The sequence below is a fragment of the Kogia breviceps genome, chromosome 2, assembly GCF_026419965.1.
Source record: "Kogia breviceps isolate mKogBre1 chromosome 2, mKogBre1 haplotype 1, whole genome shotgun sequence".
In the NCBI taxonomy this organism is placed as follows: Eukaryota; Metazoa; Chordata; class Mammalia; order Artiodactyla; family Physeteridae; genus Kogia; species Kogia breviceps.
Window position 1 is genome coordinate 65,136,144 of NC_081311.1, and position 25,925 is coordinate 65,162,068.

Consider the following 25,925-nt stretch of genomic DNA (forward strand, 5'->3'; position numbering starts at 1 on the left):
GAGTCTGTATTTAGGAAATATTGGCTCTTGCTTTGGAAAAGGGGAAGGCCAGTAGTTATTTTGCTTTTGTCATTTACTCTTATAAATATCTTGTGATTGTTTACAGCTCTTAACAATATACTATATTTTGTGCTTAGACCTATCATATTTATGGCATTTATCTTAGGAATACTGGGGTGGGTTTAACCACATGGCTTTAGCTCTAGTAGGAGACTTTTACCTCAGAAGGGTGTGTTAGTTGATATTGTGACAGCCATGGGGTACTATAGTTTGGAGTTAGTGTTTTGTTCTTTTTTTGCATTCCCAAATTTGTTTGCTGAAGGAATTCAGGATGTGATTTTCACAGAGTGGTTTCTGAAGTAATAGGGAACTATTTGATTAAAAACCTGGTTTTTAGTCTTTTAATCCTTGTCTACCGCAAAACGATAGCTTCGAGTGACAAGAATGGAATGTTCTCAGGAAGCAGGGAGCATCAATGAGTCTTGGGTGCTCCTGGCAAGCTGGTGAATATGCCCTCCACCCTGACATCTGAGCAAATTCTGTGCTAAGGTGGTAGTTTTGGGGGACCATTGAAAACTTTAATGGCAGTCAGACATCTCCCTGGGATTCATACATAATGGAGTTTCGTTCCTTCTGAGGCAAACAAATTAGAAAACCAAAGCAAAAAAAGTGGCAGTGGCAGAAGGGATTGAATGAATAAAATATGGCACATTTTAAAAATGGATGTAAGCAGAATGAGGTCAATCTACATTCTGACATGGCTTGAGGTTCAGATATATGAACCAATTCTCAATCTGCAGAGGTTACACCAAGGTCCTGCTTGCAAAGGGACCTCCTTGAGAGAATATGTTACAGTTGAGACCAACATTAGTTAGTTGTAATTATTTACTTGAAATTGAAGGCCAAGACCTGTGTTCTATTGGAGAGTCCAGCCAGATACCTGAGATACTATAGTCTAGAATATGCCAGCTAAGGAACTGTGATATGAGATGAAAGCTCATTCCAGTGTGACACATCGTCAATACTCAGTAAAGGAGTTGCCAAGGTGTCAACGGTTAGAAAAGGTTGTTGAAGGTCATAATTTGAAGGACAGTGATAGTTGTTATTGCTAAAAACTGTGCTTTTCTACAAAAGTCTCATAAGAAGAAATCGGCTCACATTGCTGCACATCCGGTCCAAACCAGTTACACCATTTGAATATAGTTTAGATGGGGCCATGTTCAACACAGCAGTAGGTCTTAGGCTGTTACTAATGGCACATTGTGTAAGACTTGATCATATTTATCTTGACTTCACTGAAGACAAATAAGACATGAAACATTCCCCAACTAGCAAAGATTAAGTTAGTCTTAACTAGGAATTATGGATCTGAACTGAAGTCCCTATAATGAAAAGTCTGCAACCTCCTGCAGTAAACAGTATCCAAAGTGCAAATCTGTCTTGTGTGTCATCACCATACTGATCATCCAGGAAGACATTCTTTGTAGGATGACTTGACAACACAGAGACTTGAGAAGCATGTCTTCCACGGCCATTTGACATTGGATTTTTTCTCTACTCCTAACAACACTCTGAAGCCACAAAGTGATAAAAGCAATAATTCCTTCGTAGCTGACATGGAAGCAGTTCACCACAGAATAAATATAACTATGTTCCTGCTTTATGCCAAGCGCTGTGCCAGGTGCCGTAAATGTGAGTTGACACAGTTCCTGCTTAGTAGACCTATACCCACAGATACAATGCAGGGACATCCTTGAAGAAAGGCATCTCCCTTATTGGTTAAAAGTTGTCAGCTATAAGGTTCATACTGTCACTTTATTCTTCTTTTAAATCCAGTTGCTATTTTTGCACCTTGGGAGATGCTGGAAGTGAATGTTATAGTGCTTTTACACTGGAGTTGGATCAGAGCAGTTTTTACTGATAAAGAACCGTTTGATTGAAGACCTTTTTGCCCCTACATTGTCACAGGTGCCCAGTACAACAGTTGAGTCAGAGAAGTCTCTGGAATTGTCAGGTTGTGGAGAGGGGCCCACGTAATCTTCAGGAATCTAGAGCCAACCACTGGACCCATCATTTCAGGGTTTCCTGCCTCAGCTATTATATAATGAAATGCCGTTCTTCAGATTCTCACTTCCCCTGCCCCCCTTGCACTCTTCAAATTACTGCTGAAGCAGCTGGAGCCAGGGCTGCAGCCTTGAAAGCCTGCCAGAGCAGCTGTTGTTGGAGTGGGAGCAGTGATAGGAGTAAGATTCTAATTTGATCATCTACCTCCCTTCACACTCAAGGAGTGTGAGCACTGTTTTCCCCCCATAAACAGAGTGAAAGTGTTTTTGATACTGTATAGAGGATGGAGGATAGTCTATCTCCATAAAATATTTTAAAAATATAGGTATCCTCTATAGGTAGAGCAGCAAATTAGCATATGGGACCCCAGGCTTCTTTCAAACCCTACCACTGTTTTGCTGGGCAACCCTCATTTTCATTTTAACCTTCTTTAAAAAGAAGATAATACCAGTACTTCCCTATCACCAAAGGAGGTACAAGGAGTTAAATAAAACTCTGCTCTCTAATCATTGGCTTTCAAAAAAATGGCTTCTTGCCATTATTGGCAGAGAAATGCTTTGTTGGGCAGTATAGAAAGTGAGTCATAGGGATTGGAATGCCAGAAGTCCCTAAAGAAGTAAATAGAGCAAGGAATAACCTGAACAAACATATGCCAATGATCAGTTATCAAAGCCTATGCCACGTGATTACCATCATCAGTGGCTCTGACTCAGAAATTTTCTAATGTCACTGGCAGTGACGATGACCTCAATTCTACCCTCACTCATGGAAACTAATGCAAGCACAGCATTGCTGATAAGTCCCTCTGGAATCTGAGCCACAGCCTATGCTAGTGCCCTACGTCTGAACAACCCTGATCCCATTTATGGAGGCAAAAGCACACTTCCCGAAGGCTGAGAAAGCCTCGCCAGAGTTTGAGTCCTTGTATTAAGGACTGTTTTCCCATCATGGATCTAATGTTTTTGGAGATTTAGCTAATTAACAACCTACACTAATGACATTCTTTTCCCCATTTTTATTTTATCAAAGGCATATATGTATCTGCAAATCAGAGCATCTAATTAGAGGGAGGTAATCAGTCACCACACAAAAGCAGCTAAACTTGAGGCTAACCAGTCCATGAAAATTAAATGTAAAGAATAGGTTTTAAAGTCCTATTAGGCTTTTCAGAATAATAAAAATGGCTTTGGACCTATTATAACTGTTATGAACTCCTATCTAGATATTAGAGATAGCCTTCAAGGCGCTTGGGAGGGACAGAAAACTAAACATCTTTATTATTGTGCTAAATGTTCCACCAGAGGCATGTACCAGGTGATGTAGATGCAGGGAAGACAGAGCACCCAAAAATATTTGAAAATGTGGAGGGAGATAAGGACACCTCTTTGCTGTCTAGCTGGGCAGATGGTGGTGAGGAGAAGAGTGGAGGAGATGTCAGTTTGGGACTGGGTATAAATTATTCTGTGATTTAGTTGCCTTTAAAGAGTCAGCATTGCCTGACAAAGGGTGTGACAAATAGGCACGACAAATTAAAGTGTCCTGATTTCTCGGCATTTAAAACTCTGTTTTAAGGCTAGGTGACTTAGCAGTGAACTAAGAGACACTTAGGGGTAGCTCTATTAGCTATATTACACACACCCACGCACGCGGCCGTGTGCGCACACACACAGGTCCACTTATAACTCTTCGTCCAAGTCTGGTGTTCACCAAATCACAACATGTTGCTTTCCTACTTCAAGTCTTTCAGAATAGCAAAACTTAAATTCTGAAAGCGGTTACAAGAAACAAACCTGAAAAATTGAGAGACATCTTGTTTCACATAAGAATGTTTGCCAACCTGATACGGTTATGGATAAACATGTCTCACTCTTAGACTCTGCTTGATTTTGGAAAACCATCTTGGATGAACTGATATGGTGGAATGTCACTAAAATGGATGTTTCTGTGGAAGTTGTGAATTTAGCAGTTCTTTTAGGATCAGTACTCATTGGAAAAGGCATCTCTCTTTTTTTTTTTTTTTTTTTTGCCATTTTGCTCTATAGCATGATTTCTCAGCCTCAGGACTAATTGACAGTTTGGGCTGGATAATTCTTTGTTGCAGGAGGCTGTCATCCCGTGTATTACAGGATGTTTAACAGTATCTCTGGATGCTAGCCCCCTGTTGTGAAAATCAAAAAAATGTCTCCAGACATTGCCAAATGTCCTTTGAGGGACAAAATTAACCCTGATTGAGAACCATTCCTCTAAATCATACTTCTGAGTGGATAAAATTTCTTTGGGCTTAAGTTTGGTATTCATACAAACAATAAACTGTAAATCCAGGCATAGACTCCATCCATGTGGTTTTCATAATACCAGAACAAATCCAATATGACTCAGTTTTGCACCTTTGAGTTTATTGTCCTGGGCAACGTATAAACTAAGTCTATGTTATATAAGGGAAAGAACAGGAGACAGAATTGGGACAACTTGTTTCTAGGCCTGATTCTTCCACTTGCTAGTTCTGTGACATTGGATACGTTGTTTAATCTCTCTGGCCCTCCCTTGGTTTTTTTCATTTGTAAATGAAAGTGCCTGAGTAAAATTTCCAGTTCTAAATACAAAGATTATGAGACTCAGAATTTGATGCCACCACAATAGTTGATACCATGGATTAGAAAAAGAAAGCTCTTTGTTCTAGAGTGAGGCTTTGTATTAAGCTTCTTAAGAGCATGTAACTCCATCTCCTTGAACACCAAAGACATCCAGAGAAACCCTTGGATAGTAAGTGCCTTAGAAACGTATCACCTGACCCCTAGGTGTGGCTACTGTGTTTAAAAGCAATAGGATGGCCATAGAGATTGATGTGATGAGTGGGGATGACCTTTCCCTTATTATACAAACTAATATTATAAATCTGCAACTTGGAGTGACATGGTAACAGCTACCACAAAAACCCCAATCCTATCCTGTACTTATAAGAGACCAAAATCCTGAGATAAAATCAGTGAATTTTGAATCCTACAACTTTGTTTGGGTATTGTGGTGTGTTTAAAGCCATGACAGAAAGAAGTTATATTTTGATTACCTTTGTAAACACAGGAGCTGCAATGATAGGTTTTCCATCCAATCCTTGCAGATAGTTGGTAGGGCTCTGACACTGTTAGAAGGGAACCAACAATAGATTCATTGTCACTGGGATTATCAGATAGGTAGGTAGACAGAAGATAGATAGGTATAACACAGCTAAAGAATTTGGTGTATGAAATTAATCTAAAACCAAAGACTGATATTTTCTAAGTCTATGAATTGCAGACATCAAATTTCATGCTGAACTGATTGTATTTCTTTCTAGGTCATGGGGGCTGTAAATACGTGGTGGCCATTCCCACCCCCTCACATATAGAGCTATGTAATGAACCCTAACCCCCTGAAGAGGTTCCATAGACCCCTGAGGCTCCACAGATCAGTTTTAAAACTACTGAATTAGAACTAAAATGTGACCCCTCTGCATTACTAAATGGGTCAGATAAGTACTTTACAATTTTTTTTAAAGGTTGTAGATCTTTATATATTTATAATATTTATATTTATATGTAAATATATCAATAATACATTACAAGTATGTTTATATTAGTATGATTTCATATTTTTAAAGTATATGCATAATATACATTTATAGATATGCATAGAAAATGCCTGGAACTATCTGCTAGAAATTATTAACAGGAGGTACCTCTGAAGAGTGGGGGCAGAGGAGTTGAACCTTGACTAAAGTTTTTACTTAATATACTTTCTGTATTTTTAAAATGTTTTTACAATAAGCATCACTCTTATCATCATCATCATCATTGTTAACTTGAAAGATGAGAGACTTTGAGGTTTTCTAAAAATTAATTTCATGGTTGCTCTATCCTAGAAAGTAGAATTTTTTTTTTTTTAATAGCTCCATGAAACTGAGTTTCATGATACAGAGTGTCTTGGGCCAGTGTGAGAGCTGGCAGCTCATTGTATATGTAGTCAATGCCCTTCATAAAGCTGGAATATCAGAGACTAATTTGTAGAGTTTCTTTTGCTATGAAATTTGCCTATGAAGTTAGAGAATATGTTCCCAAAGCCAGGGGAACTACTGATATCATACATCAGAAGTACAAGGTGATTATCATGACTATAGAAGTGTGTCGCCCAAGGTCATTATGAAGTTGCAACAGCGGAGAACATGATCATGCCATACAAGATGGTCATGGTCACAATGCCTGCCTGTCACAGTCCATGGCACTTGTGTTTCACTTAGACTCTTGTACCTGCTGAATGGTAGACACACTGGGCTGGGCCACCACATGCTGGGCTTGGGGTACTGCTGAAGGAATGGCTGCAGAAGTAGTGGGAGGCGATGACACCTCATTTGGCTTCTGGATTCTGAGAAGTGATTAAAATATAGATTATAAAACAGACCTATCACTGTTGTGAAAATCCTGTCAGCAAAGCTTTCAGCAATGCTTACAGAAATCTTTGTTCAACAGTATTACACAAACATTTACTGAGGGCTTTGCTACACCCTTTGTTAGGCAGTGTAAACAGGAAGATCATAAGATGCCAGTTCTGTCCTTGAGTTAGCTGCTGTCAGCAGAGCTGGGGACTCAAGCATATTCTCAACTAACTGAGATTCAAGACAAGTGCTATGACAGAGCATGTGCAGAAAAGTTTTTGAGATTTGTTTTGGTCTTGCCCTCTGTGTTTTCCCTCCCCCTCCTATTTCAAGTAGGAGGCCAGGCTTTGTAAATCTTTGCTTCTGGGATTTTGGCATGGCAAAAAGCAGAAATAGTCTGAGTCAATGAGCTCTTCAGGTTTATACAAATTAAATTAAAGAGATTGTTTGAAGGGCAAGGGAGCCAGAAAGTACTCTTGAGAAGGCTGCAGAGGGTAGATTATTTCAGTTTTGTTGTGGGGAAGAGAGAGGTCCAGGGATCTTGCCAGAGAACCTAACAAGAGGGAGAACCTGAGTCCAGAGGGGAAGACAATCCCTTGATTAAAGGCTCCCAATCTTGCTAAAGATATCAGTACCCAAACATATCAGGAAGAAACAAAGCACTAGACTTGAAGGGACCTTGAGATCTGGGACATGGGCCTCTCACCCATAACCTGTGGGGATAGATGACTGATGACAGGAAGGGCTCCCCTTTTGTCTAGATGTTACCTCTCTCTGCCTCAGCTTTCTCATCTCTAAAATGAGGAAATAATAATTCTTACCTCATAGGGTTTTTGTGAGCGTTAAATAAGGTAATTCATGTAAGATGCTTAGAGCAGTGTTTAATATCAAACTATATATCTACATCTCTGTATCTGTATCTGCTATATCCCAGGAATCTTTGCACAAATTTGGAGGGGGAAAGGGACACCCAATAATGACTGATTGAATTTTTTCCCAGAGCCAGGTAGGATGGAGTCTCAGAAACAGAATCATTTGATGATGTAGAGGCTATCAGTGTTCCTGAAGCATCTGTTTTCTTCTTCTACAATATTAGAATCCCTGATTTCTTTACATAGCTACTCCAAATAAAGATTGCATTTCCCAACCCTCATTGAAGCTTGCTGTGGCCACATGCCTACTTTCTGGTCATGGTATATGAAGGGTAGTGATGTATGTAATTTAAGAGAGATGACCTGAAAAGGGGAGTAGGGTATGTCCTTTATTCCTTTCAATCTAAGAAGATGAGGCCACATCTTAGAATGAGGTGAAGCAGAAAGCTGGAAGCAGACTGGAACCCAGAGGAATTTGGAGCTGTTTTACCAGCCAAATTCGTATTTTTATGTAAAGGAGAAAAATATTTGTCTTATTTAAGTTACTGTTACTTGGGCTCACTATTACACACAACTGGAGCTAAATCCTAACTACTACAAGTAGATTTAAAGAAAATGAACAAATGAGATATCTCTTGCTTATTGAAGTTTGTATATCAAACTCATATCCATTAGGCTCAAATTCATACCCATGTTATGAGAGCCTTGAGGAAGGAGCGATGTATGTGCAATGGCGGAGGAGCTTATTATAGAACTTAACTGGGCTTTGAAGGATAAATAAGAGTTTGCCAGGCAGAGAAGATAGGGCATTCCTAGCAGAGTGAACAGCTTGAACGAAGGGGTGAAAATGAACCGCGCATTATTTGCATGAGATGGCAGCCATGTAGAGAGCCTAAGGTGGGGGATTGGAGGAGGAGGGGCAGGAAAGCCTGGGTGATACTCTATTGAATAAAGCTTTGTATGCCCACGTTGAGATTTGTTTAAATGTTGTTTGTTTTGTGTTTGATTTTTATTTTCCCATAGGTAATAATTTTTTAAGTCGGGAAAATGATAAGATCATAATTATCTTTTAACTGGCTGTATGTAGTTTGGAGACTGTAAAAGAGAAAAAGGTTGGAGTATGTATAAGGAAGGGACTGGCATAGAGAGACAGGAAAGAAGAGGAACTGAACTGAAGCCATGAGAGTGATAAGGAAGAGAGTTAAAGGGAGAAATCATTTACTCTGGTTATGAATTTTCATATGTGCACAAAAGCTAAAAGCAAATTACCATTCCAAAGTAGGCATACCCCCCAAATTTTGAAGAATAAGTCAGGATTTCTGCCCTTAAGAGCTTGCCTTCTGTAGGAGAGGAAAGAATATGCAGATTCAGTTATCGACTCCTTAACGTGTCTTCCAGATATTGCCCATGTTTCAGGTAGTCTCAAGGGATGGCTGTTGTGTCTGTTTCTAGTTCCCATGCCTTCTGTCCACAGTCTCCTCTTCCCGAAATACCCTTTCCTCCCTTGTTCGGGGGTGCCCACCCGCTGCTCTTTTAAGACACAGCTCAAGGTCACCAACTCTGTGAAGCCTTTCCTGATCTCTTTCCCTCCCCAACCAATAAAGAGCCCTTTGTGCCAAGTCCTTAAACCCTGCACATGGTTATATCATAGTCTATTACACTTTATTACTCTTACTGTCTATATGTGTGGTATACATCTTTTGCTATATTTGCTATACATATATTTCCCTCTCCTAGACTGTGAGCCACTTGAAGGCAGGAAGCATCTGATTTTTCTAAGTATCCAGTGCATCTAGTGAAGTTCCTGGTGTAGAGGAGGTGCTTAGCCAATGGTTGTGGAAAGTAATGTAACGTTGTTCAGTACCCAATACAGTCGTTTAGCAAAAAGGCTGTGTCTTGCCCAGATCACTCATACATATAATTTTTGTTCACCAGATTGTGTGTTATTTTGAATACTATTATTTAGTTAGAAAACATGAATTTTTTTAAACCACTGAGTTGTTTTTTACTCTTTACATATAAGTGTGATGACATTTCATAGGTAATACTTCATTTTTTAAATATTGGGAATATTAAAATTAATCTTTTAAGCAGCAACAAGCAAAAGAAATAGCATTTTCTCCAAATCCACCCAATCTTTTTTTTTTGAGGTCAAACCTTGGAGTCCCCCTCTTCAAGTTCTACTAAACAATTAGCAGCTTTCTCAGGACCTGAGGATGCTAAATAAGATAGAAAATTGGAATTACCGATTCATTTCGTCCTTGTTAGGGTCCCCTTCTGAGTCAGAAGAAGAAACCCCTGGAAAAATAAAAATAAGACATGTAATTTTAAAAAATTCTTTTTTTAAAAAAATGTATTTATTTATTTATTTTTATTTGGTTGTGCTGGGTCTTAGTTGCAGCTCGCGGGCTCCTTAGTTGTGGCATGCGAACTCTTAGTTGCGGCACGCATGTGGGATCTAGTTCCCTGACCAGAGATTGAACCCAGGCCCCCTGCATTGGGAGTGCGGAGTCCTAACCACTGGTCCACCAGGGAAGACCCCTAAAAAAAAATTTCTTAAACTGGTTCCTAGGCATTTGAAGACCTATAGAATTTTAGACCCAGAAATAATCTCAGTGATTCCCTAATCTAACACCTAGTTTACAGATGAGGAACTAGACCTTTAGTATTTGAAGTACTTGCTCAGGTCACATGGCTAGTTAGTGACAGAGTTCAAATTAACTGGCCCAAATTCCACGTGTTCTTGTATATAAAACACCTGCTGATGCCTTTAGACTAACAGAGCAGCCTTTGCAGACATTCTGTGGTGTCCATAAATCCTCTTGCTCTTGGCCTACATAGATTAAATAAAAGAAGGGATTACATTAGATTCCAAATGTTGTAGGTGTAGGTGGATGCTCTTCTGTCCAGTCCTAATATTAACAAGTCACATTTCATCTTGGGAGTGGGCGTGTTTGAAGCTCTGTTACTACAAATTTTTAAAAATCAGCAATCCAATCTCAGCACTGTTAGCAGAGCTTTGATCCTGGCTTTGCTTCTCAAGATAGTGAATTCCAGGAAGATATCACACAGCTAAATCTGGAGGTGTTTATTGTACTCCAAAAATTTGAGGATGAAAACATGTAACACACTTCTGTTCCTATATTATTCATTGTTATTATCATTATTCATTCATCTATTCAATAAAAGTTTATTAAATAACTACTATGTACTTGGTACTACATAAGGTGTTGGCAATATAAAGAAGAATGAGACAGTTCCAGCCTTTATACCATAATGATACAATATTTAAGTGCTAAAAGCAAGGCATACATAAGGTATTAGAGATGATAAAAGTACTAAAGAATGGCTCCCAGGGCTTCTCTGGTGGTGCAGTGGTTAAGAATCCACCTGCCATTGCAGGGGACACAGGTTCAAGCCCTGGTCTGGGATGATCCCACATGCGGTGGAGCAACTAAGCCCGTGCACCACAGCTACTGAGCCTGTGTTCTAGAGCCCACAAGCCACAACTACTGAAGCCCGCGAGCCACACTACTGAAGCCTGCGCACCTAGAGCCCGTGCTCCTCAACAAGAGAAGCCACCGCAGTGAGAAGCCCTCACACCTCAACAAAGAGTAGTCCCCTCTCGCCTCAACTAGAGAAAGCCCGTGTGCAGCAACGAAGACCCAACTCAGCCAAAAATAAATAAATAAAATTAATTAAAAAAAAAGAATGGCTCCCAGATAAAACTCAGAGGATGAGATAAATAGGGACAAAAACTGAGGTCAATATATGAGGTACATAAATTGATTTGTTCCCTAAAATTAGTCATCTAAGTTTGGTGCTGATATAAATGCCTTTCCAAGGCTCCCGAATGGTCTCCCTGCTTCTGCTCCTTTTGGTATATTTTCAACCAGGAGCCAGAGTGGCCCTGTTATAAAAACTAATTCAGATCATGTCACATCTCTGCCTAGAATCCTCCAGAACTTCCCATCTCCTTCAGAGTAAAAGCCAGGTCCTTGCAGTGACCTGTGAGGACCTACATGATCTACTCACCTGCTTCCTCCCACCTTCACCCCATCTTGAACTTCTGACCTCAACTGCTCATCTCCGTACCCAAAGACAGACACACTCCCTCTTCTGGGCCACTGCACTTACTGATTTCTCTGCCTAGAACGTTTTTTCCCTGAATATCTATCTTTGTGGCTCACTCCCTCAGTTCCTTCAGGTCTTCATTTATATGTCACCTGGTGAGTGAGGTCTTGTACATCTGCCTGTACACACACACACACATGCATGCAAACACACATGCCGCATATATACATACACATACTTCCTATCCCTTTTCCTTGCTGTCTATTTCTTTCATATGCTCATATGTGCTGTAAGATAACAGAAAACATATCTTTTGGTCTCTGCCCCTGGTTCCCGGCACAGAGCTTCTAAAACCCTTATCATTCCCTAAGTGATGAGCACTTAGGTGCATCTCTTGTTCTAATATTTGTCTTTGACCAGGTCCCTGACACAGGGCTCCTAAAACTCTAATAAATTCCTAAGCGATGAGAGCCCTGGGAGCATCCTTTGTTCTAATGAGGTGACTCAGGATGGCTCCTGGATGCGGGCTGGTCACCCGAAAACCAAGCCATAATTTGAAGCTTGGAATTTTCAGCCCCACACCTCATACTCCAGAGAGGGTAGAAGGGCAGGAAATGGAGTTAATAGTTGATCATGCCTGTGTGAGGACACCTCCATAAAATTCTAAGAGTATGGGGTTTGGAGAGCTTCTAGGTTGGTGAACATAAGCATGCTGGGAGGGTGACGCATCCCAACGCCACGGGGACGGAGCTCCTGCGCTCAGGACCCTCCCACCTGGCCCTGTGTATCTCTTCATCTGTCTGTTCATCTATATCCTTTATCACACCCTGTAGTAAACCGGTAAACATAAATAAGTGTTTCCCTGAGTTCTGTGAGTGACCCTAGCAAATTAATTGAACCTGAAGAGGGGTTTGTGAGAACCTCCAACTTGTAGCCAAGTCAGACAGAAGTTGTGGGTAACCTGGGCACCTACTGCGTGTGATTGGCATCTGAAGGGGGTGGAGGTGAGCAGTCTTGTGGGACTGAGCCCTTAACTTGTTGGATCTGACACCATCTCCAGGTAGATGGGTCAGAATTGAGTTAAACTGTAGGAAACCAAATTGGTGCCGTGAAGAATTGCTTGTTGCTGGTGTGGGAACCGCCTCCCCCATGAGACACACACACATTGAAATTGATGATCAGAATCATTTCATGTACCTAACATATTATATATTTTATTTATCTCATTTATTTTCTGTCTCTCCTATTACAATGTAAGTGCCATCTATCCACGAACCTAGGGATTTTTGTCTATTTGGCTCACTGCTGTCATATCCCCACTGAAGAGTGTGTGGTAGAGCAGGCCCTCAATAAATACTTATTTATTATAACTATATATCTTACTAGTAAGTGCCATGCTCCAAGAGTATTTTGCTTTACCTTCTATGTAAATCTCAGCAGAAGTTGAATCTGTCCCATAGATGTTAGAAGCAAAGCAGGAATAGCGTCCTGTGTCCTCTTCAAAGGCTTCAGCAATGGTCAGTGAGTGCAGATTTCCTGCCTGGATGATGTGAATGTCTGGGGAATTCTCAAGCTCCTTGCCTTCACAGTACCACCTGCAAGGAAGAATATTGGCATGACTGAAATGTGAGAATTAATAACATAAATGGCTCCAGATAGTCCCTGAGAAGAAAACTGTGGCAAACTTATTAGAGTCAGAACATTAAACAATACATTATTATGGTATAATTTGGTTGTAACAATGAGAAGCACTGGCAGGATTCACAGTGACACTTTTTTCAGGAAATGAGAAAGTGGCTCCTATTAAGAATGATACAGGGGCTTCCCGGGCTTCCCTGGTGGCGCAGTGGTTGGGAGTCCGCCTGCCAATGCAGGGGACACGGGTTCGTGCCCCGGTCTGGGAAGATCCCACATGCCGCGGAGCGGCTGGGCCTGTGAGTCATGGCCGCTGAGCCTGCACGTCTGGAGCCTGTGCTCCGCAACAGGAGGGGCCACGGCAGTGAGAGGTCCACGTACCGCAAAAAAAAAAAAAAAAAGAATGATACAACTGAAAGAAGAAATTGAAGTGATGCAGCTGCAAGCCAATGAATGCCAAGGAACGCCACCACCAGAAGCTAGAAAAAACAAGGAAGGAGTCTTCTCAGAGTCTGAGGGAGCACGGCCCTGCTGATACTTTGATTCTGGACTCCTGGCCTCCAGAAGTGTGAGACAGTAAATTTCTGTTGTGTAAGCCATCAAGTTTGTGGTACTTTGTTATAGTAGCCCTAGGAAACTGAAACAGGGGGCAAGAAATAAGATATAGTGATGTTGTTTGCATATGCATAAGGAAAACTGGAAAGAATGGAATGAAAATCAAAGTGGCTTCCTATTGTGGTGAGGTGTCTCAGTGTACCCCTTTTTATAATTGTTTTCATTTTAAAAGTAATAATTATTCATCAACATCATATTAAAAAGTAATTAGGTGGAGACGTTACCATTATTCAATGTCAAAAATTAAGGAGTCCTGGCAATTGTTAATCTTTATTGTAATTTGAGATCTAACCACTCAGTGCTTGAACCCCTCCCTCGCACCATTTATAAAGCAAGATTCTAAAGCACATTTAAGAAAACTCACCTATTCAACGGTTTCCCAAGAGTTAAGCTTTTCTCTGCTGTTCCATAAATATGTCATATTCACCCCTACATTCAAGCCTCTGCTCATGTTTTTCTCTCTAGCTGAGATTCCCTTCCTCACCTTTCAGCTACTGCAAGTATAACTCATCCATCAGTTTGGCTCAGATATCACCTCCTACGCAAAGCACGTTTTACCATCATTTCTCAATGATTGTTACTTTACCATTTTTTTTAAAACTATACTGTGTCATGCAAGGCTTGATTATATACTGTCTTTTTTTTTTTTTTTTTTTTTTTGCGGTACGTGGGCCTCTCACTGCTGTAGCCTCTGCCGTTGTGGAGCACAGGCTCCGGATGCACAGGCTCAGCGGCCATGGCTCACGGGCCCAGCCGCTCCGCGGCATGTGGGATCTTCCTGGACCGGGGGCACGAACCCGCGTCCCCCGCATCGGCAGGCGGACTCACAACCACTGCACCACCAGGGAAGCCCTGTCTTTTTTTTTTTTTAATAGATCTTTATTGGATTATAATTGCTTCACAATACCATGTTAGTTTCTGTTGCACAACAAAGTGAATCAGCCATATGCATACACATGTCCCCATATCCCCTCCCTCTTGAGCCTCCCTCCCGTCCTCCCTTTCCTACCCCTCTAGGTCATTGCAAAGCACGGAGCCCATCTCCCTTATACTGTCTTCTATAACTCTCTATTTGGGGAATTTGTCTTGTCTCACCAATTTCACTAAATTGTAAGTTCTTTGAAGGTGGGGATGGTGGCTTACAAGCTCATGCAGCATCCACACTGCCTAGTACAGTTTTCTATACACTTCCTCCTTTGGCCGTTGTCTCATCCCTTAGTTTCAATTATCACCTCTGCTCGGAATAACATCCAAACCTGCCTCTCGGCTCTGACTTCTGGGTCCCTTCTCCTATCATTCTCCCTTTACTGTGTTGCAACCACATTGGTCTTTTTTCTATTCTGTGAACACATTAAGCTACTCTCCATATGAGGATTTTTGTACTTCCTGAAATCCTTGTCCCCCAGTCTTTATAAAAATAGGCCCTTCTCATCAGTCAGGCCTCAGTTCAAATGTCACCTCCTTGGAGAAGCCGTCCCTGATCCTCTTCCTAATGTAGCTTCTTTATCCTCAGACACTATGACATTATCCTCTTGTGTTATCTTCATAGCACTTATTATTATCCAAAATTATCTTATATGCTTGCTGACTTTATTATTTGCTCCCCCTACTATATTATAAAGTCCACGAGAGGGCCTTGTCAGTCTTACCAATATAATCCCACACTTACAGCAGCATCTTGGCACATAGTAGGTATGCAGAAAAATTGTGTTGGATTTGTTGAAAGACCAAATGATGGAAAGAATTGATAGTTAATATTTCGTAAGTATTTTATTTGCTTCATCAAATTCTCTGCCATTGCTTGATCTGTTGTGGCAGCAGCAGTACATGCAGCTGCTGAAGTGGGTTTCTAAATCTGCCAAAGCATGAATCTCAACAAGACCCCATGGAGCTTGTATGAACAAACCCTCAGAGCAAGGCAGTTGTAAATACAAATAGTGAGTGTCCGGAAAAACATGTGTTTATCTTTACTCTCCGCTGGAAGTGACCCTAAAATGAGAATAAAGGAGGTTTTTAAAGGGATAAAAGCACAAGGTCCAAAAGAATGGGAAGGGAGATAACAGGAGACTTGAGACCTCAAACACTTTTGGAAGGTGGAAAGCAGAATGAGAAGCTAGGAGAGTTGAAAAATCTGAAAATTAAGTGCCTACTTGGGGATGTCAGTGAAAGAAGGCAATTTGTGCAGCAAAACCCCAGCAAGTTTCAGGATTTAGAGATACAAGTTTGGGGGTGTGGAAACACACTGACAGTGGAGGAGGGAGATACAGAGCTTAAAATAGGGTCACTGATTCCAGGTTTAGAAAATGAACATTTAGATTCCCCCAGCAGGTTGCATCCTCTCTTCTGAACAGTTAGGAGATGAAGGCTGAGTTGTTGGCTGTGTGAGCAGCTGCTCCATATTGGAGCAAGAGGAAGAAGGGTAAAAAATAAATGGGCCTGTTGGCTTAACTGTGTGGAACAGAGTATTTAGGAAATGTTTTACAAATATATTGGAAAACTGAGATGAATCGTCTTAGGACCACAGAGCTAAGCACATAAAAAACAAGACAGTCATCAACTCCAGGTGAAAATTAAAAGTTATACGAGCAAGGAAGCAGTCATTTTTCCCTACTGGGCTTGGCAGAAAATAATACTTACATAGTAACAAGAAGTTAAACATTAAATTTTTTAAAACAAGAGTGTGTTATGATTATACTGAGGCAATGAAGGAAGGAACCATGGAGGTTCTGGTTTAGTGAAGGGGTGATAAACCACCGTCTTCTGGAACAGGAAGTAAAGAGAAAATAGCATCAGCATACCAAGCAATAGTGGTTTATAAGCATATTACAGTGCTTCTCTTCTCTTTCACTTTCTGTGAAGACAAAACTATTTTCCTGTAATACTAAGATATTATTTGCCTTTTCACTGTGTTAACATTTACACTGATGGTGCAAAAGCCACAGTGGGTAAAATTGCTGGTGCTTCAGCAGAATAAAACCGAGTAGTGGCCATTGTGTTCTTCACCACCACACTTGCAGGTAAAAAAAAAAAAGCCAGGTTCCCTTAAAAATGTCCTCAATGAAGCAGTAAAAATCATTACATTTATTGCATCTCAACCTTGAGTCCACGTCTCTTTAACATTCTGGGTGGCAAAATGGGAAGTAGCATAAAGCGTTTCTCCTGAATACAGAAGAGCACTTGTGTGGCTTTTGAAGTTGAACTAGGCACTTAATGCATGAGACGGTATCTTAACTTGAAAGAACAGCCGACAAATTATGGTTATTCAGATTTGGGTATTCGGCAGATGTTTTCTCAAAAATGAAGGAAGGAAGCCTGTTGTTTCAAGTAAAAATAACTGATCCCATTTGTTGCCAATGAAAAAATTTGAGCTTTCAAGGAAAAATTCGAGTTTTGGAAAACTTGTATCTCCCATAGCGAGTTTAGGGCTTCCTAATACTTAAAGAGATTTTTAATGAAATCCATGATATTAACATATATGATTTTCTAAATATTATATAATAAAATGTGTCAGCATTTGGAAGATCTACATTACTTATTTTCCAAATGACCAATGCGTGATGTTATCCATTTAAAGTTCAAGAGAGACAAAGGGTTTTAGTACAGCAGGGTACAAAAGTTCATTGGTATGGTTTCAGATTTCACATTGCAACTAACCTTTAAGAAACTACTGCAGTTGAATTTTCATGTAGTATCAAATCAGAATAGCCACATTATCTGAAAGGGCTATTAAAGTATTCCTCCTGCTTCCAGCTACATATCTGTACAATGCCAGATTTTTAAAGTTTACTGCAACCCAGACAACATATCACAGCAAACCAAGTGCAGAAGTAGATAGGACAATCTAGCTGTCTTCTAGTAACACCAGACATTAACGAGGTTTGCAGAAAACGTGAAACAATGTTACTCTTCTCACTCAAATATTTTTTTTGGAAAATACAGTTACTTTTCATAAAATTATTTATATGAGCATGTTTATCACTGTTATTTTAAAATGAATAAGTAAACAACTATTTAAAATATTTCTCAGTTTTAATTTCTAATATGATAATTATAGATATAATTCACATAGAACCTCTTTTGTGTCTCAGTAATTTTTTAGGCTGTAAAGGGGTCCTGAGAACAAAAAGTTTGAGAACCACTGGCATCTAATTTAGAAATCTAGAGGTGAATAAGTAGGAAACTGCAAAAAGAGTTGGAAATGGTCTGTTTTTTAATATTATTTGACTTGTTAAGCAATGTACCTGTATTAATTTGATAAGGCAAATATAAATATTTCAAAACAAACACACACCTTCCCTTATATAAACATTATAAGGTTATCTCATTTCTTTGGATAACATTTCTCTTCTTTACCAAAATGAGAGTGGAAACATCTCTGAGCAATTGGACAGCTGGAGGCGATAAGTGGAGTGATTCAAATGCCCAAACTCTCTGTCAGAAACATTTTTGTCCTTACTCAGATGGCCAGGATGGCTTCAGCCAGCCCCAAAGGACAGCTAGTAACTGCTGTCACTCTTACTTTAACACCATGACCCACTCAGAAATAATGTACCAGTCAGGCTGCCTTCTGAAAAGAAATTAAAATTTACCCAGCTACTCTGAAGACTTTTGAGGGGAAGGAGGAAACATGCTCTCCTCAAACGTCTATCCATGTTAGGGAATGCTTTTATAGAAGTACCCTGCCCAGATGCATGTTTTTAGAACTCCAAATCTTCATGACACTTACAGAATGGCACTGGATGCCAGACATGATTCATGGTTCAGCAGAAATGAGTCAGTGATCTGGGGAAATGGGACAAGTCCAAATGATAAAGAAGGCTCCATCTTTAATGCACTAAGGACAGCTTGCCAGACCTGCTGATTTGGCTAGCTACCAAGCCTGGGAATGAAGACACTAAAGAGACACATTTTTCAGATTTAACTGGACTTTTAAGCTACATATCACCATTCTGCTCTTAGGTTACTATTTTGTCTAAAATATGGTGTGGCTAAATATTATGACTCGTTGTTTTAGCACATTAACAACTCCTAAGCATAATTTGAATGTGTTATTGTGGCTCACCGGTAATAATGCTCTTTTTTTTTTTTTTTTTTTTTTTTTTTTTTTTTTTTGCGGTATGCGGGCCTCTCACTGTTGTGGCCTCTCCCGTTGCGGAGCACAGGCTCCGGACGCACAGGCCTAGTGGCCATGGCTCACGGGCTTAGTTGCTCCGCGGCATGTGGGATCTTCCCGGACCAGGGCACGAACCCGTGTCTCCTGCATCGGCAGGCGGATTCTCAACCACTGCGCCACCAGGGAAGCCCAATAATGCTCTTTAAAAGAATGATTACTCAGAGCCTTCCGTTAACCCTGACCCCGCCTTTCCACTGTCTCTGTTCCACCTCCTATTACTCCCTCTCCTAATACCCTGTTAGTTTACTTCACAGAACCTACATATCACTTATAATTATATGTTTACTTATAGGTTTATTTGTTTAATAGCTCTCTCCCTTCCTGGACAATAAACACCACAGGGCAGAGATTATCATGTTTGTTTGGTTTAGCACTTGTTTATCTGGTTCCTAGCATAGCGTATGGCACGACATAGCTGTTCCAAAAAATGTTTGTTGTATGAATGTTAAGTGAATGAATTCAAATTAAGATTATTGTAGCCTCAAGTCTGTTTCATTTTCATTTTTCAAGAAGGCTTGGGGACTAGATGCCTGATCTCTTAAGTAAAGAATGTAAGCCCTGAAATAGCCAAAAGGTAGTTTATTTACTTACTGACATCTTCAGCTCTCTCCATGCATCAGAATGACTCTTCATATAGAGTGCAACTGGAGTATATAATAGTAGACATTTTCTAATAGGACTCAAATTTATGTTGGATTTCGTAACACAATTCAGTGTTTTGTATGTCCTGTTTGACCACTACTGAGTTAACGAACTTAAGTTTTCATGTCCAATGGCTATATTTCACTCATAGGAGTGTGGGGTTACAGGTGGGATGGTTATGTCTATGCTTTAACTTTTATTGACATTTATTGAGTTCTTCCAGGTGGAAAATTCTTGGTACAGTAGACTCAAACTATAAAAACCAAAACCATAAAGGAAACTTCAGTTAATTTGATACTAAAGTTAAAAATATCTAATTATCAAAAGATACCATAGAGAAAGATCAAATGGGGAGAGAATATTTTCATAACACATAATATCATATGATGTTTCCTAGTCATATTTTTAAAATTCTTACAAATCAATAAAGAAAGAACAAACTGATAGAAAAATGAGTGAAAGATGTAAACAGATCCTTCATAGAAAATGAACCCTAAATGATCAATAAACATATTTTTAAAAATCTCAACCTCGTTAGTAACTATGAAAATGAAAATCAACAAGAAGCCTTCATACCTATCAGATTTGCAAAAATTAAAACGTCTGATAATATCCATATTGGCAACAATGTAGAACCAGAGCACTTATGTAATGTTGGTCGGAATGTAAATTGAAACAATTCCTTTGGAAAATAATCTGGTGTTATTATAAAGTTGAAGTTGTACATACTCTGCCAGCAATTCCATACCTAGACATACTGGTGCACCAGGAGACTAAGCTAGAACATTTATAATAACATTGTTCCTATTAGGAAGATAACTGAAAACAACCCAAATGTACATCAGTGATACAATTCTCTCACCTTACAGTAAAATACTATGTAGCAATGAAGGTGAATGAATGAGAGTTACACGCGGCATCACGGGTATACTTTTTAGAGAAAAAAATGCAAGTAAAAGAATACGTACATTATGATTCCACTTTCATAAGCATTTTACAAAAGTAAAATTAAAAAAAATTTTTAAACTCTTTATTATGGAAACTTACAAATGTACACAAAGTAGAGAGGCTATATATGAACCCCCACGCACTCATCACTGAGCTTCAACAAACGGCAGATGTGTTTCTTTTATATACATTCCTCTTTTTCCCACTTTGACTTATTTTAACGTAAATATAGGACTTTGTGTCATTTCACCTGTAAATGCTTCTGTACCAATATTGTTTAAGGACATAAGGATACATTGTAAAATTATGAAGAAAAACTGTTAAGAAAAATTTAAAGAGAAAACACAAGATTTGGGTTAGTGGCTACCTCTGAGCAGGGAGGAAGGGACAGGATCAGGAAGACACTAGATTTAAAAATGATAGTAAGGCAGGCACACAGATATTTGTGCTGTTATTCTTATAATATATCCATATTGTAGATATTCTTCAGTATCTATTCAAAATGCACTTGTAAAACAATTCAGAAAATTCCGTCTGGTGATCCTTTTCCACTTTGGGAGCATAGATGAGGAGGTTGAGAGACTGAATAGAGAAGGTTAGTAGGCAAGTGACAGGGACTTCTACAGAATCCCTTGGAGATCTTGACTTATAGCCTCTGGAGTTGGTGGTGGTACAGAGGCTTTACCCAGCTCTTGCCTCAAAAACTTTTAAAGTGAAATGATATTTAGCATTGTCCAAGAGGGAAGAGCAAGAAAAGAGGGCTGCGTTGGAAACTGCCAGGATTTCCAAAGTTTGTGGGGGCAAAGATATGGGTTTTCCCATGGGCCAAGTGGACACCACAGAAATTAGCTTGGTTTTCTATCTCAGAACAGATCTACCTCAAAGAACCACCTGCTAGGGTGAGTGACACCAACAGAAAGAGGCTGTGAGGGGTGTACTGTTGGAGTAGGGGCTGAGGAGAAGGTGCTAGAACATTAAGTAGAGATTACAACATTCAGGTCAAGGAGCGGAACAAGGGGCCAGCCCCCCTTGGTGAGGAGGTCTCTAGAGATTGCAAAAGTTCTTAGCACAGAAACAAACAGCACTTTGTTAAAGCACAAATGTCTGGGCCTGCGCTCTGGAGATCCTAATTCAGTAGGTCCAAGGTAGAACCTGCAAATTTGCATATCCACCAAGCATCCAGGTGATGCTGACCTGCTGGTCCAGGGACCCACTTTGAGTAGCTTGTTCTGGGAGGCTCTTGAAATCCAGCCTCTGTCCTCCCTCTCTGAACTTATCCCAAACCATTTCCTCCTCACTCTTGATGTTCTGGTGACATCAGTTCCTTCAATTCCTTAAAGTTAACCATTGTCTCACTGCCTCAAATTTGTTATTCCCTCACCCTGCAACACTTTTCTCTAAATTCCGATTTGCTGGCCTAACTCCTAGTCATCTTTTATGTCTCAGCTTAAATACCACTTTTTAGGAAAACCTTCCCCAACCCATTCACAAGGTTTGGTCCCTTTGCTATATGCACCCTCCTTTATAACATTTATCACAATTGTAATTAGATAATCACTGGAATTTTTGTCTGTGTTCTTTTCTAGATTCTAAGATCCATGAAGGCAGAGAATGTTCCTTGTTCGCTGCTTTAATCCTATTGCCTGTAACAGTACATGGCACATAATAAACACTTAATATTTGTTGCATGAATGAGTAAATTAAGATATATAGATTTTCCCAAAAGGTAGAAGAAAATGCCCCTAAATAATGTAATGTTTTAAAATGTTTACATAATATTTTACATTATATATCGTTATTTATAATATTTTAAAATTTCCCTATATCATTTAAAACAACCTTTGTCATTTTTTTTTTTGCTCACACCACACGGCTTGTGAGATCTTAGCCAGTGCCCTTGACAGTGCAAACGTGGAGTCCTAACCACTGGACCGCCAGGGAATTCCCAAGCATCCTTTGTCTTTACAGCTAATTTATTTCCTTTTTTATTTCCTCAGCACGCCACTTACAGGCAAATGTCCAGAAGTAGCGATAGCAAAACTTAATAGCCAAAGCAGATATCAGTATCTATAAAGGTAAATTTTTGCTGCTTCCGAGGGTTATGTACAAGCAAACATACTTAGTGTGACCCAGCTGTACATTCCTGGGAAAAGAATTTTGAGTCAGGATACAAAAAGGGATCATGGGGCTTCCCTGGTGGCGCAGTGGTTGAGAATCCGCCTGCCAATGCAGGAGACACGGGTTCGTGCCCTGGTCCGGGAAGATCCCACATGCCGCGGAGCAACTAAGCCCGTGAGCCATGGCCGCTGAGCCTGTGCGTCCGGAGCCTGTGCTCCGCAACGGGAGAGGCCACAACAGTGAGAGGCCCGCGTACCGCAAAAAAAAAAAAAAAAAAAAAAAAAAAAAAAAAAAAAAAAAAAAAAAAAAAAAAAAGGGATCATGGCCATTTGCTGTGAATTCCTGCAGACTCTTTCATCTGTGGGTAACGCATGAATGTATTTCAGCTCCTCCAATGAAGCTATGTTCAAGATTAACAAGCTTTCAAAAACAGCTAGCTTTAATGATATAGGATCCTACCCTTACAAAACAAAACAATTTCTTCCCAGTCAACTTGGAAATCAAATATAGGCAAGAAGAATTCTTCAGTTTGCTAAACTAGGGTTATAAAAACATGGGTAGAGGGGCTTCCCTGGTGGCGCAGTGGTTGAGAATCCGCCTGCCAATGCAGGAGACACGGGTTTGTGCCCAGGTCCGGGAAGATCCCACATGCCGCGGAGCAACTAAGCCCGTGAGCCATGGCCGCTAGGCCTGTGCGTCCGGAGCCTGTGCTCCGCAACGGGAGAGGCCACAACAGTGAGAGGCCCGCATACCGCAAAAAACAAAACAAAACAAAAAAAAAAAACATGGGTAGAATACTGTGAACACAAAGAGGCACACACATACAAGGTTAGACCTCAGTTGCCAGGTATATATATTACATTTCTTGCAAAAATAGCAAAAAGGATAATTTTCTTTTTGACTGTGTTTTCCTTTATGGCAAACCTAAGTGTCTCATTATTTTAATGCATTTTTAAAGGCATTCTCCAAATCAAAATCTGTGCTTCTGGGTTCTATGGAGATGCTTTAGGAATTTCAGTGGTGGGCAAAGTAGGATTGCATGCTCCCCTCCACCCTCAACTCTCCTTAATCCCAGAAGCACTAATTTTATCTTTAAAAAGTGTGTGTTGCTATACAGCAGAAACTAACACAATATTGTAAAGCAACTATACTCCAATAAAAATTTTTTTAAAAAGAAAAGAAAAAAAAAGTGTGTGTCTGTGTGTGTGTGTGAGAGAGAGAGAGAGAAGTGTGTATTGGGGTAATGTAACAGATTTACTGTGGAGAGAAAAATGGGAGGAGGAATTACTGCCAAAAGAAGGTTGGAAAACCCTGGCCCAGTCTAGCACAGCTAGAAGTTAGTTCCAAGTGTTACCTGTATTTATAGTCCCTTTGTAATGCCAGAGATACTGTGTCCAAATTTCCTAGTGTCCAGGGCATTCCTTGGAATGTCTCCAGTTCCATTACCCTCTCATTTGACCTTCAGTCCTGCATTTCTGACTGTCCACTGGATATGGTCCCTCCATCTCCTGAGACTCAAATCATCCACCTCCTCCAGTTTCTCAGACCTTGACAGTGACCCCAGAGTTCTCCTAGGTACCCAGCTTCAAACTCATCCTTCCTATCTAGTTGGTCACCAAGTTCGGCTTGGTTTCTTTTATTCTAAATATTGCTCTCTCACATCTTTTCTCTGCTTTCGCAGTACCCCTACCCTGGTCTGATTAGAGCATTTGATGCCTGGAATACCCTTCACAGCTTCCTAAGTGGCCTCATAGCTCCATTCTTTTGGGGTCTAACTCATTCTTCCAGACTAACTCTACTTAAATTCTCCCTTTCATCTTAATATGTCCTTATACACAACCTTAAATGTTTTCCACTGGCTTTTGAAACCGCTTCTGAGCTATTCTACTTTGCTCTCAAGGCTTTTCAAAATCATCTGGCTCTGCGGTTTTCAAGGTAGTTCAGTCTCCTCACTGTCATCTACGGATATTATTACTATTCCAGCATCTGTACTTTTATGTAAACATGTTGAGGTGACCTGGCCTAAAGGGACCTGCCCCTCTGCCTACTTCTTCTGTCTTTTCTCTCATCTTTCCTCACCTGTTATCCCATGTTCGTCACATAGCCAAGTACTTGCAGTTCCCTGAAAACCTTCGTCTCTAGGCCTTTCCCCTTGCTTTCCTCTTCCACCCTTAGTTTTCTCCACTAAAGTGGCATCGCCAGCGTTAATGCTTCCTTCATCCTGCACTTCGGGCAAAATATCACATCTTCCTTTGAGCTACCATTGCATCCTATACATACTTCTGTTACAGCCCTTATTACACAGTATTGCAGTGTTTTGATTATATGTCTGTCTGATTCCTCTATTAGACTGTGAGCTGCCCTCTTGGAAGAGTTTTAGACTTGGTTTCAAAACAAGGTCCCTGACCTCCAATAGCTCCCAATTGTTTTGTACCATCAATGAGTCACTTTAGTAACTCAATAGGTATTTGTTGAATGAATAAATGAGTTAAATTTCTACCTAACTTCTTCTTACTCTTCAAGGTTCAACTTTTAAAATCCCCTTACATCTCTGAAGTCTTCTTTGACCTTTCTAGTCCTCCAGCCCTTCTCTGAAGTCTGATAGTCTTATGGTTGTCCTATAAAAATTAGGATGATTTCTTTCTTTCTTTTTTTTTTTTTTTTTTTTATGGTACATGGGCCTCTCACTGTTGTGGCCTCTCCTGTTGCGGAGCACAGGCTCCGGACGTGCAGGCTCAGCGGCCATGGCTCATGGGCCCAGCCACTCCACGGCATGTGGGATCTTCCCGGACCGGGGCACGAACCCGTGTCCCCTGCATCAGCAGGCTGATCCTCAACCACTGCACCACCAGGAAGCCCAGGATGATTTCTTTTTATTATCATTATTTTTTTATTGGAGTATAGTTGATTTACAATGTTGTGTTAATCTCTCCTGTATAACAAAGTGAATCAGTTGTACATATACGTATATCCACTCTTTTTTAGATTCTTTTCCCATGTAGCTCATTACAGAGTACTGAGTAGAGTTAGGATGATTTCTTTAACTGGATTGCAAGTTCCTTGAGAGCAGGGACACATTTATACCGTCTCTGTCATTGCAATGGTCACAGTGCTGAGTTTAGAGCAAAAGCTCAATACATATTTGCTTTGTGATTAGAGTTATATAAGTTCTGTACTTAGGAAAATAATGACAACTAATAGTCTATTTGGAAAATCCTAAGTTTTTTCTTAATATGATTACTGTCATGAAATTCAGAAAATACTTAGTGAGTACATATTAATTTCCTGCCACCAAAACAGTGGTTGGGATACAGGCATGAATTCTATCACTGAAGAAATGCTCTCCAGGTAAAAACTAGTATTGCTACATGGAAGT

At 40.1% G+C, this 25,925-nt stretch overlaps 1 protein-coding gene across 4 annotated transcripts in view; it reads right to left on the minus strand.

The window, feature by feature from the left end:
• The window catches only part of MYPN (myopalladin), a 100,827-nt gene that overhangs the window by 46,853 nt on the left and 28,049 nt on the right, over positions 1-25,925 (minus strand). For all 4 annotated transcript variants that reach the window (XM_067025508.1, XM_067025507.1, XM_059052660.2 and 1 more), the window contains 4 exons: positions 12,838-13,013; positions 9,591-9,642; positions 6,348-6,462; positions 5,132-5,203 (listed from right to left, as the gene is read on the minus strand). In XM_067025508.1, the coding sequence (XP_066881609.1) occupies positions 5,132-5,203; positions 6,348-6,462; positions 9,591-9,598 (195 nt within the window). In that variant the 5' untranslated portion in view covers positions 9,599-9,642; positions 12,838-13,013. The remainder of the gene's footprint in view (positions 1-5,131; positions 5,204-6,347; positions 6,463-9,590; positions 9,643-12,837; positions 13,014-25,925) is intronic.